Source organism: Asterias amurensis, chromosome 2 (genome assembly GCF_032118995.1).
Source record: "Asterias amurensis chromosome 2, ASM3211899v1".
Taxonomy (NCBI): domain Eukaryota; kingdom Metazoa; phylum Echinodermata; class Asteroidea; order Forcipulatida; family Asteriidae; genus Asterias; species Asterias amurensis.
In genome coordinates, this window is record NC_092649.1 from 11,513,337 (window position 1) to 11,526,157 (window position 12,821).

The window sequence follows — 12,821 nt, forward strand, 5'->3', positions numbered from 1 at the left end:
CATCTTGTAGGGAAAACGTATGCGCGTCCAAACGCGTCTGTCAATGAAGCACCCATCACGCAACATTCCCGGTTTGATTTCTACGGCACATGCACGCACACACACACGCTCAGACGCCATGTTGTAGGTCAGATATTTGAACGGTGACCTCATATTCAATACGATCTATTGGACTTTTTAGTGTGCTGTCGAGTGTTGGACTTAATACCTCAAAGTATGAGACAGAGACCTCCCCTTCTAAGACCGAGCTCCCCACTTTACAGTCCGAGGAGGGGGGGGGGGGAGACCTTATGGGCACACCCTACTGAATAGGAAAACAAAACAGAGCGTTAACATACTCTATTCTGTACAGATTTTTAGAGCCCAAGAGAAGGGAAATATTTACCTGGGGTAGTTGACTTTGATCTTAACTAGAGCTGTGTTAATTTGCAAAGTAAAAGGAAAACCATGCAATTTCGAGGCCTGCTATTTGGATTGTTTTTTATTATTATACTTTTAAAACATCTTTCTAACCACATGCATTTCATAACAAATGGTTTCAAATGCTTTTCATGGACGAACTCGACCGATCCAATGCAACGTGTCCCTTCACCCTAACGATTGCTCTCAAAAACTTTTGGATGACATTGGGCCTTGAAATAGTTGGTCCTATTTGTCGAGAGGTTTAGGGAGTCTAGTATGCTCAGATTGGCTGTAAAATGACACCGGTGTGTAGGGGTGTTTTGCCTTGGAAGGGGTACCACTTGATGGGCCTTGGGACTCGCCATATTAACTTGAGCAGAGGATTCAAGTTCAGAAGTCAATGAATAATTTCCCCTTTACTGCAAAAAAGCTGTTGCACTTCTATGTATTTGTTGTGTAATCGTGAATATCTAGCAAAGGAAAATTGACTAGAGCATGATTTGAGTCATCTGTAGGATGCCAACTGCTATAAGTATGACCAAATAACTACTAGTGGAACTAGGCTTAAAGATATTTGATTTAACGACCCCCCCCCCCTCCTCCAAATAAAAAGACGGGAAACATTTCATCAAAAGGCAAGACAAGCAAATCTTTAATTCATACAAACAAAGACATCAAATTGAACTTTTTTTTTAGATTTCTTTAGAGAATGTACATTATTGGCAACATCCTTTATTTATCAACTACATTAAGTACAGAGTTCAAATAATTAGAATTAATTTGGAATTAGTATTCTGTGGTGTCATCAGTGGTGCCATCTTCCTAACGAAGATTTTGACAAAACCTGTGTAATATGAACTGTCTAAAAACATGACCACAATGAGATGTTTCACAGGCTATTTTATTTCAACTATATGTCTCTTGACAGAAAGGTGCATTTGGTGTTGTTGCCAAAACAAAACCAATAACGACACTCCCTTTATATACTTGTTTGAACATCATGCGATCTTAAATTCATTAAATTGATATGGTAAACATTCAAATGCATTATATAAATTGAGCATAATATTTCAGCTTACATAACATTGTGAGAAAAAATGTGATCAAAGTTGCTAGGATTCGACATGATATTTATTTATAATGAAGGTGAATTCAAGGTCAAAGTTATACAAAAATAGTTTTACTTTTTACTGCCATCTACAATAAAGTTCTAATAGTTTTATTTTCTACTGCTATCTATTTTAAAGGCACTGAACACCTTTGGTCATTGTCAAAAACCAGTATTCTCACTTGGGGTATCCCAACATAGGCATAAAAAAACATATCTGTAACTCAATTGGTCATCAAAGTTGCTAGAGTATTGTTTGAAGCTTTGCATGGTGTTGAGACATAAGAAGAAACTATAATAAGTAGTAAACTTGTGGGTACAACCATGTGTAAATCTCTTAAGGTGAGTGTTGGCTCTGAAAAGAGCCGGTTGGGTCTCAATGCTAGAGAATAATGAAAGAAAAATGTTGCACACATTTGTGTGCTTTCATTTGCCTTAAAAAAATGGTTCAGGTCTGAAGTTTTTTAATATTTCAGTGAGAAATGACCTCAAAAACTACGTTACTTTAGAGGGAGACTTTTCTCACAATGTTTTATACTATCAACTATTTATACTACTTTATACTCCATGGTCGTTACCAATTAAGTTTTAATGCTAACAATTATTTACTAGTGTCCAGTGCCTTTAAGGTGCCTACAGTTCTGTTCTCTAATGCTTCCCTAGAATAAACTATTGTGGAATGTTACATGAAGCCAAAATGATCAAGTTGAAATATTAACATAATAACATGTATATACAAATGGAAGCACTAAAACTCACTTCACTGGCGCAATTTTCATTGTACAAAAATATAAAAGGTGCATTATTTAAAATGTGTTGGGTGAAAGCACATATAACGTTTACAGATACTAGTTTCCCTTGAGGTTAAGTACTTAAAATTATTAGATTAATATAAACTAAAAAATATATAATTAAAAAAAATATTAATACGGCCATGAAGTGTAACCATTGGCTGGAAGATTTTTGAATGAGAGTTAAACACCCCACGAAATGGAACAAGGACAAAAAATAACTTCCTAATGTTACTTTTCGTCATTTCAAAAATAATTGATAAGTACTATAATTTTTAATAATGGCAAAATTTTATTAGATTACACAGTACCTTTCAATACACAAAAATTCATTTACAAGCTGATCAATGTTTTTCTAAAGACAAATGCATTTTTGGTCATTGGCAATATTATGTCCCATGTTAGTTTTACCCTAAACAATAATGGCAGTACAAAATTGTTGTTTGGGTTCACCTGTTCTCAATTGAAATGACTGAGAGGAAAATCATGTTAGGAGATCACAGATTCAAGTTCTGGTCTTCATCAACTTATTTTTGCTCAACCCAAAATTCTTTAAAATTTGCCCAGTCAGTTTTCCTTGTGGTTTAAAAACACAAGTCAAAAGTTGTCAGGTAAACATGGCTGTGAGTAGTTTTCTTTGGAAAGGCTTAAAGAAAAATCGTGCAGATTTAGTAAGGATAGGAAGTTTGCAGAGTTACATTTATTTACATAAAAATAGTACTAGCACCTTCAGAGTTACATATAAACAACTAAACACAAAATAATGTCCACCCTATAATCACTGTGACTGACAGGCTCAAGGCAGTGTCTAACATTAACTGCAACATAAGCAATGCAATGTTGGTATTTAACCATACCCTTTTTTGTATATCAATTAGTTGATATCAACTAAAGGTTTCAGTAGACTTTGGGTATTACATTGAGATAAACCTGATCCTCTTCTGTCTGTTGGTCAGTTGGTGTGGACAGAATATCAATTAGTTGATATCAACAAAAGGTTTCAGTGGATTTTGGGTATTACATTGAGATAAACCTGATCCTCTTCTGTCTGTTGGTCAGTTGGTGTGGACAGAATATCAGTAAGTTGACACACAAGAGTTTCAAATGTCGGTCGGTCAACGGGACTCACCGACCAGCAGTCCAACATTACCTGGTACCTGGTGGACAGAGAGAACAGACAAAGATGTTTTTTATTAAATAGATGGAACTTTGCATTGTAGATAAAGAGTATTTATCTAGAATTGCAAAGGTCAGGGTTTCGAATCCCATCCAAGTAATCTGCCTGTGATTTCTTTCACAGAGCTCGGATAAGTACTGAGTATACAGTGCTAACACAAATCGGTGTATGGGTAAACCCCCCCACCCCCCCCCCCCCCCCCAAAAAAGAGATAACTTAACAAAACAACTTACAATAAAAAGAATATCTTGTAATCAATGCTAGTGGTTTTTTTTTAATCTTAGATTGGCCACAACATTGCTTTTTATAGTGTGAAAGAAAAACAGATCATAATAATAATAATAATAATAATAATAATAATAATAATATGAACACTTATAGTGCGTTGGTATCGACCACAAGTGATGCTCATGGCGCAAGGAAGGAGCACAAAATTGTTTGGGTTTTGAGGGCCTCTTTGAACTTATGAATAGAGGACATGTTACATATATTAAGAGAAGATATCATTTGAGCTCATTTCCAGTAGCTTATGGAGACCAAGGACAAACAAACAAAAAGGGAAAACAAAAAAAATCCATAGAGGAGTTCTAAAGATTGGGGTACTCCACAAGGAAGTCTGTGTACAAAGTCTATTGGAAACTGTTAAATGCAGGGATAAAGAAAAGAACAAAAGAATGCTCCAAACGAATGTATTTTTGAGAATTAGTGTGAAGAGAGTTTTCAGGTTGACAATGAAATTTGGTTTGGAGTGTGATGACGTTTGTAAATTGAAAACCTACACATGGTCGGGGCAGTGCATTGGCTGCTGGAGTCTTCGCCCTCTCTGTAAGTAGGAACTGATGTCCCAGTTGTCCACAGCGGGGTATGGGCTCATTCCACGTGTCAGTAGCTCCCACATCACTACACCAAATGACCACTGCAAAGAAAACAAATAAATATTTAAAATTTCTTTTTCACAATTATTTGTTGTTCTCCTTTAGGACCAGCTAGAGAGGAGAGCCTCTAGATGGGAACTTTGCTTCTTGTCAGACAATCCTTTGGGCTCCAGCTGCTTCTCTTTCCTTCCTATGTAATTTAATTGCTCTTGTTCTTTCTGACACGGTTCAGTGAGCACACACCCCCCACACAACCCCCAAGGCTCCACAACAGGTTTCACCACGCATCATCGAGTTCACTTCCCGCCTACATTTCCCGCCTTCGTGCATCACCGATGATCCACCGCCTAGTACTTAAGCAGCATGCAGCATCAGAGTCCAGTATTCTCCAGAAGACGATCAGAGCATACTGATCGAAACGTCGAGTTAACCCAACGGTTCTTTTCAGAACCACCCCAACTCATTTAGAGATTGTTATTACATGGTGTTACCGCAAACTCTTCTATATCTTATCTCCACCATGCAAAGTTTCAAATCCTACTTGTTCTTTCTTGTTTTTAGCAATTTGCATTTTTTGTACCTTTCATTTGCCCGAGAAAGGAAATAAACATAAATTTAAATTAAAACAATTAAACTTTAAAAAATGTATACTCCAGTCTGACACAATGGACGTAAAGGTTGGCTCAGTGGTAGCTTTCCCTGTCTTTCACTTCTATAGACCCTTTTCAAATCCAACCTTGGGCCGGAGTTAATGTGTGAATTCAGTTTCTACTCGATTGTGTTTTCCCCAGTTCCCTCCCACATCTTAAAACTTTTCATTTCTCCATTGTCATCTGGTCACAAGCAGACAGGTGAGGACAGGTAAACTTTATGAGAGGTTTCCTTGGTTTCGTTGGTTGGCTAAGCAAACAAGGATAGTTTATTGTTAGGGAAAATGACTGTTAAAATTCCCAAAACTGACTTGCTGCCCTGCATTGTATTTCAGTGTCTGAACCTCACAGATAGTTACAGGTATACAGACTCTGTGCATCACCAGAAATACAACACCTTGTTTGGACTCTGGACTATTTCTCTATCAATTTGGATGATTACTTTACTTCTTTCAAAAACATTCCACAGGCATACAAGAGATTTTGTTAAAAACCTGAAAAATCACCCCACTGTGAACATACCACATCTGTCTTGATGCTGTAAACACTCCTTTCTAGGCATTCCAATGCCATCCATTTCACAGGCAGCTTAGCGGTTTTATCTTTGGCACTGTAGTAATCTCTCTCGTAAATATCCCGGGACAGACCGAAGTCAGCGATCTTCACCAGCAGAGTGTCATCCAGCATGCAGTTCCTCGCAGCCAAATCACGGTGGACAAACTTGAGGTCAGCCAGGTACGACATTCCGTCTGCCACTTGCCGACTGAACTCCAGTAAATCTCTTGCAGTGAGGTCCTTAAATGAGATGGAAAATAATGGTCTATAATCAACACTGAACTAGCCAGTCAGACCAATTGGAGAGAACTGGTCCACGGGTGTTTGAACTAGCATTTGGACAGTGGACCACTGTGAAGAGAGGACGGCGACTGAAGTGTGTATTGCTGTTAGAGATACACAATGTGCATGAAGGGATACTTACCTTTGTAGGATCCCGCACAAATGTAAGAAGGTCTCCGTTTTTCATGTAGGGCAGTACGACCAGCGGCAAGTTGTTTTTGTTGATACACACACCGATCAACTGCAACACGTGCGGATGCTTGAAGTCTTTCATCATGATCCCCTCTCGTAGGAAGTTGGAGATGTCGTCTGTTTCGCCACGGAGCAGCGTCTTGATAGCCACTTGGAATGAGGATCCCTCCTGCCAGAGCTTGCCAAGATAGACGCAGCCAAAGTGACCTGGTGATTCAATTCAATTAAGCATGTTAAGTTTAAATTAGTCTGGTGATTTTATGAGACTGTCTTGTGACTACCGCACTAAGCATCCCCTGGAAAAAACACATAACAAATTAGCGGATCTATAGAACTATTTATGAGTTGTTATGACAGACCTTACTGCAAAGGCAACTGAGATCTAGTTGCCATTGCTGGAGAAGCAACCCACAACTCATCATACCCTAAAGCCTATAACTGATCGTGCCCAGAACCCATGCTGTGTCATTTGCAGATCGCTCACTCTCCTGCTATGGTCCAAAAGAATGGAACACTTTTCCGAATCACACCAAGGATGCTCAGACTATTCATATTTTCAGGAAACTGCTCAAATGTAATCCTTTTCAACAAATGTATATTTTAATTAACTTCATGTAACTGCCTTTGAATTTTTGTTGTAAAATTTTGTGCAATATAAATAGCTTCCGATTGCTAAAACCACTGGCCATGCCTGTTGATAAGATTTCAATATAATCTTGTCATAGCAGTGGGTACAAAATTAGGAATTAGAAATAAAGAATAAGGAATTAAGAATGAACCCACTCTTACCTTGCCCGACGACTTCTCCTTGTTTGAGATTATCCTCTGTGATAAGGACCTCGCTGACCAGCATGGCTAAGTCTTTATTGATGGTCTCCAATAAGGGTCTATTCTCATCAACAGTGCCTGCAAAGGCCGCCTCGGCTGATGAAGATGGTGTCCTCATGTAATCTAATGAGTCGGGGGAGGAGGGAACGATTAAAACATGTGTCAGGGTCTTAGACAGAAATTTGAATCAGGGCGTCCAGATTTGCTTTATATAAAAAGGGTGTCCTTATTGCTCAACTATTTTCCAAAGATTTGTAGACACTCAAAGCCCAATAACAAACAAGGTGTCAAATAGACACTCAAATCCCAGTTGCAAACACCACGTCAAACAGACACTCAAATTCCAACCACTAGAAGCCCAATTATAAAATTGTATAAAAAACAACTAAAAACCATTTGCAATCCATGTGTCCAAAAGAGTTGAAGAAACACTCCCCCCACCCAACATTTTATGTAATAAAATAAACACAAGAACAATTAATAACGAATAAGTAAATATATACAACAAAATAACTTTAAAAAACCAACAACACATATCTACCTCAAAAACATTCACCTATTTACATGTATATTACACAAATAAAACACAAATAAAACAAAGAAAGGAAACACATGCAAAACTCGGTAAAACACTTAAAGGAGCACGTTGCCTTGGATCGGTCGAGTTGGTCATTGAAAAGCGTTTGTTATAATATGCATATGGGTAAAAAGATGCTGTAAAAGTAGAATACAATGATCCACACAAACATGCCTCGAAATTGCACGGTTTTCCTTTTACCTCATCAACTAACACGGTCGGCCATTTGTGGGAGTCAAATTTTTGACTCCCATAAATGGCCGACCGTGTTAGTTCGCACAGTAAAAGGAAACCACGCAATTTCGAGGCAAACTTGTGTGGATCATTGTATTCTACTTTTGAATTATCTCTCCAACCATATGCATTTTATAACAAACGGTAACAAACGCTTTTTTATAGACCAACTCGTCCGATCCAAGGCAACGTGTTCCTTTAAAACATAAAAAACAAGCATGTAGACAGTATGAAGATGAGATTAAGGCACAGTCTTGAAATACCGTAACAACCAAAGAACTTGTGAATTATGATTTTCTACCTAAATTTGTTTTTACACAGTAATGGTAATGACCTGGTTATTGAATAACAATGACAAGAATATCCTGTCTATAAGTCAACAGCAAATATTGTCATTATTCTGAAGAAACTGTTTAATATTTTTTGCTGACATTTTTCCTTTTGTAGGCTGATGCTGTCTTTAATTGTAAAAATAAGAAGTTTTGACATCAAAAATTCAAATGTCTTTGAGAAAGAACAGATGCTGGAATGTATCTTGGAATATGAAGAAATTACACATGTATTGGGACTCAATTTCATAGATCTACTGATGAGCAGAAAATATCTCTTCAATAGCCCATAATTTGGGACAAGCAGTCATAAACAGCACAGAATTTGTGCCACTTTTTAAAAATTGCTGGTGAGGCTTTATATCCTATTAGACATTGCTTGACCAATGCACTTTCTGTACTTGGTGTTTGAGAGTGTGTGCAGATTAGTACCTTAGTGTTGTGGAATTAGATCTAGATCCAGGCCCTATTCATGAAACTGCTGTGTGGTGCTAAGCTATGCTGTTTGCTAAGCAGAAATTACCAGGACACCAGTCACAAACAATATGCAATGCATGGTGTTTTGTCTGGTGAACTTTATTTGATAATCAATTTTTTTTTAAGCAGTCATGAAAACAGGCCCTTACACAAGCTATGAATAATGATAAAGCATGTTCATTGCTAAACTAACCATTTCCTTGCTCAGGCAATAGCACTCCGCACTAATGTTACATGTAGTACCCGGATCTCAGACAAACATATAAAATTTCACTAACATACGTGTGCATACGTGTGTCCACCAGTATGTTTACTCGAGTGTACTGACTAATTCGAGTTGGTAATGCCATAAGCGCGTAAGTGGTGAAATGTTTGTCTAACAGCCGGGTATTTTGAGCAAAAGTGACGTCATTAGTGCAGAGTGCTATTCTATAAAATTAAATGAAAACCAAACCTGACTGTGATGATGATGATGATGATGATGTGTTAGAAGCATCACATCATGCAAGAAATAGAATAGATAAGACTCACTATTGACATGGGCAAGGGTACGAGGAGGTAAAACTCTTGCTTCGGCTGACTCACCACCTGATCTGCTGTTCTGACGAAACATGACCGTCGGCGCTATAATGCCTGCTGCTAAGCGGTTATCGACATGTTTAGCCTGTTGGCGTACGCATTTTACGATAAGTGCAACAATGATGCAGAGTACAATGAGCATTGCAATGAGAATGCCATACCATGCGAAGGGTCCTTGAAGAACATTCATGTACCCGATGGTTGTCGAGGTTGAACCAGCTTGGATCTTAAGAAAAAGACAAAGTACTGGTAAATAATATCAAGACAATTCATTGACTACAGTTTCACTCTGAAAGTTCAATGGACCGATCCGGCCTGTCAATCAAACTGTGTGCGTTCACCCATTTGACCAATCACAGCAATGATTGTGGTCGGACAAACTCGGTCATGCGAGTGCGTATATTTGGCACGCGCGGCAGAATCGTGCAGAATGTCATTGGGAGTGCTCAGTAAACGTGTCTTGTTCACGTGCGCGGTGGGCGGAGCTTAGTGAAAAGCCGGAACGGTCCATTGCGGCCAAGGACCATTTGAAGACTAGAGGTCAATATTGCATGGTACCCAGCACATGTTTTTGAGCTTGAGTGCCAGTTGGTATCAGCCGCTGACAAATCACAACGGCATTTATCAAAAAGAAATTTTTCAAAAATAAAAATTAAAAAAGTAACCTATCCCAGCAAATACCTCTTGATGACTTAATCTAAGGAAAAGTAAAGCATGCTTGTTTACTAATACTAAGGAAAAGTACAGCATGCTTGTTTACTAATACTACTTTAACATGAACTCAATGCTCAAGAGACAAATCATGAGTCTAGTCTTTTTTTTCTTCTGAGAACTCAAAAATAGGCGTTTGAATTTGGCATGAAAGGACTCAAGCTCAACCTTGCGCTAAAATTAGACTTAACTACTATAAGTCCACTTCACCCATGATGACTTGACCAGCAACCTAATAGTTGAACATCAAGCACACGACTAAAGCCCAGTTCATACTTCCTGCGAATGCGAAGCAAATCTTGATGTCACATTGCTGCTCTCGTTCAACTGTTTCAAGTTATTTGTTGCGAATTTGTAACTTCGAAATAAGTATCGCTTTCGCATTTGCAGGAAGTATGAACCGGGCTTTTCTAACCTCTACTTTATAACCCAAGGGGTCTTTCACAGCATCAGCCAAATCAGGAATTTGGCAGGTGACCTCATCATCTTCAAGATCTATGATTGGACAGACTTTCCCACCAATCAAAACCCGGATGTCATTCTTGGTCAGGGCCAGGTTCATGTCTCTACCCTACAAGGATTATAAAAAAAAAATTAAAAATGGTAGAGAAAATATAACTAGCTGTATGCTAACCAAAATGATACCAACTGCATACTAACTGCAAAGGATACTAACTTTAGGTGACTTTTAAACTTACCAACAAAACTGTAAGATGTGCCTCCCATCGGCCTATGTACATTACCAATTCCATTGTATAAAAAGTGGCCTCATAAGGGTTGATACATGTAATCCTTCATAATATATTCAATTCAATTCAATTCAATTCAATTTATTTATTTCATCACAGATTACAAGTAAAAAGTGAAAATTGCTTTCCATGTGTGCACTAAAAGATTCAAATTTGATACTTATAGATAAACAAAATACATTACATTTTAAAAACACAGAATTAATTACAAAAATTAATATAAGCAACAAATAGGCTAGTTCAAGTTTTACAAAGAGAGAAACGTTATCAAAATCTCACCATCACTGATTAAAATGGAAAACAACAACTACTACTAAGTTACCTTATAACATCTAATATAGATGTAGTAACGTAATATGATAGTTTTAAGGTTTAGAAACTATTTAATGAGCTCACTAATTCCAAGTTAACCAGCACAATGTCTCAAATCAAGGGTAAATTTTCACAAGATGGTAAAATGACAAAATAAACATATAATAATTAACAATTTAAATTAAATTTCCTTTCTTTTTTGTTTGTTACTTATACCCCCACACCTAGCTTGATGTAAAGGTGCTTGGGCTACTTTCGATATCTATTAACCATACGAAACCTCACAACAAAATTAAAAGATTTGACTTTAACTACCTCAATGGTAAGGACCTTGATGCTGTTGGTGATGTTAAGCACCCTTGATGCTAAGTCCCTTCCGGCAAACTGGTAAAACTTAGGATCAGGATAGAAGAGGAACTCAATCTCGTCACCATTGGCCAACTCCGTCAGCTTGTTGTCCAGGAAGAATGTTACATTCGCCCTGATTGGTTGATCAGATAATTCTCTGGATGATGATTGGCTGATATTTGGAGAAATACAGCGGCAGAGGTCATCTGCGATGACGGTGCATATCTGAACAGAGAAGATCGCCAATAAAATCTTTAAAGGGCAATGGACACCTTTGACGATTGTCAAAGACCAGCATTCTCACTTGGTGTAGTCCAAAATATGCATAAAATAACAAATCATCTTTACTGGCTGCTGAGAAGCTACAACATGATTGTTAAACAATCTCATATGTGCCCCCGTTTACCGGTATTTTTTATGTAAGCTTCAGAATTTTTGTTAGGATTACCTTTTTTTAAGGCTATTGTTTATGTTTCACTGTGTTCTTTTTTCTTTTATTGTTAGGCCTTTTTATTGTTTTGTGATTTTTAAATGGTTATTGGTACTTTTTGTCTACGCCCGTCTTGCCTCAATTCTTGCTTTTCTGGGTTTTTAATTCATTTTTAATGTTTGTACATGTACATGAAGGCCTACTTTGCCTGAAATATTGATAACTTATTATCAATCCTAATGCATGTAACCTATAGGCAGCCACAGCCACATCAACCCATTACGACCACAGACCAAAGACCATAGATAGAGATCAGTTTTTGACTTTTCCTGAGGCAGGAAATCTGGAGGGGCCAGTGACAAAACCTTGTGGCATTTGACACTTCTACTGAAATGAGAGTTCTCTTTAAGTGTTTTGATACCTTTTGTAGATAAAAGTTTTGGCCATGACATGAATCCCCACTATTACTGTTAGTGAAGATGTAATTCATCTGTAATGATTCAGCTTCATTCGTCATAAAATCTTTGAGAAACACAGAGCAATGATTTCAGAAGAGTCAAAAACTGTCTTGGTGAACTTTGTGAAACTGTGTTACTCACTTCTCAAAAGCTACAGCACTTCAGCAAGTAATATTTTAAGGGAAGCTTTCTACCACTATATTTTTAAACCCTGTACATTAAAAGAGTAAATCTGCGGACACTGTGTTTTGTGTCGACAAAAAGTATTGAGATAGGCATATGTTGAGCCTCATGGATGTGAAAATGCCAGAGGATGAGAAGAGGGTATAAGAGATGGCATACCACCATATAGACGTTGTCGTCTAGCTCTGTATCAGCTATTGTGACCCTCATCTGCACTACTTTGATGTACTGAAGATACATACCAAAGACTGAAATGGTTTGACCACCGCTACAAAGATAATCAGAAAAGTAATTTATGGAGTTATGAAACACAAAAACAAATGTTGGCATATTAACTCTCTCAGTCTGGGCTGACGAAAAAATACATAGCGATACATTTATCTGTTGAGCTAAAACAAGAGGCGAAACAGTAATAACAAATGGGCATTATGAGACTCTACTGGTGACCTGGGCAATTTCTTAAAACTGTAACGCAGCAAAAGTTGAGTGGGCCACCAGTCCCAACATTGTAAACTTAATGTAATTTTGGCTGGTAACCTCTTTTTGATAAGCAATACTTTTTTGTGCTCAGCAA

At 37.7% G+C, this 12,821-nt stretch overlaps 1 protein-coding gene across 4 annotated transcripts in view; it reads right to left on the reverse strand.

The window, feature by feature from the left end:
- Positions 1–1,319: 1,319 nt before the first annotated feature.
- LOC139951055 (hepatocyte growth factor receptor-like) overlaps positions 1,320–12,821 on the reverse strand; it is a 32,440-nt gene continuing 20,938 nt past the window's right edge. For 3 of the 4 annotated variants that reach the window (XM_071949876.1, XM_071949884.1, XM_071949891.1), the window contains 9 exons: positions 12,407–12,515; positions 11,144–11,401; positions 10,183–10,338; positions 9,009–9,282; positions 6,822–6,983; positions 5,983–6,239; positions 5,526–5,798; positions 4,258–4,394; positions 1,320–3,458 (listed from right to left, as the gene is read on the reverse strand). In XM_071949876.1, the coding sequence (XP_071805977.1) occupies positions 3,302–3,458; positions 4,258–4,394; positions 5,526–5,798; positions 5,983–6,239; positions 6,822–6,983; positions 9,009–9,282; positions 10,183–10,338; positions 11,144–11,401; positions 12,407–12,515 (1,783 nt within the window). In that variant the 3' untranslated portion in view covers positions 1,320–3,301. The remainder of the gene's footprint in view (positions 3,459–4,257; positions 4,395–5,525; positions 5,799–5,982; positions 6,240–6,821; positions 6,984–9,008; positions 9,283–10,182; positions 10,339–11,143; positions 11,402–12,406; positions 12,516–12,821) is intronic. The other variant, XM_071949899.1, reaches the window with a different exon arrangement.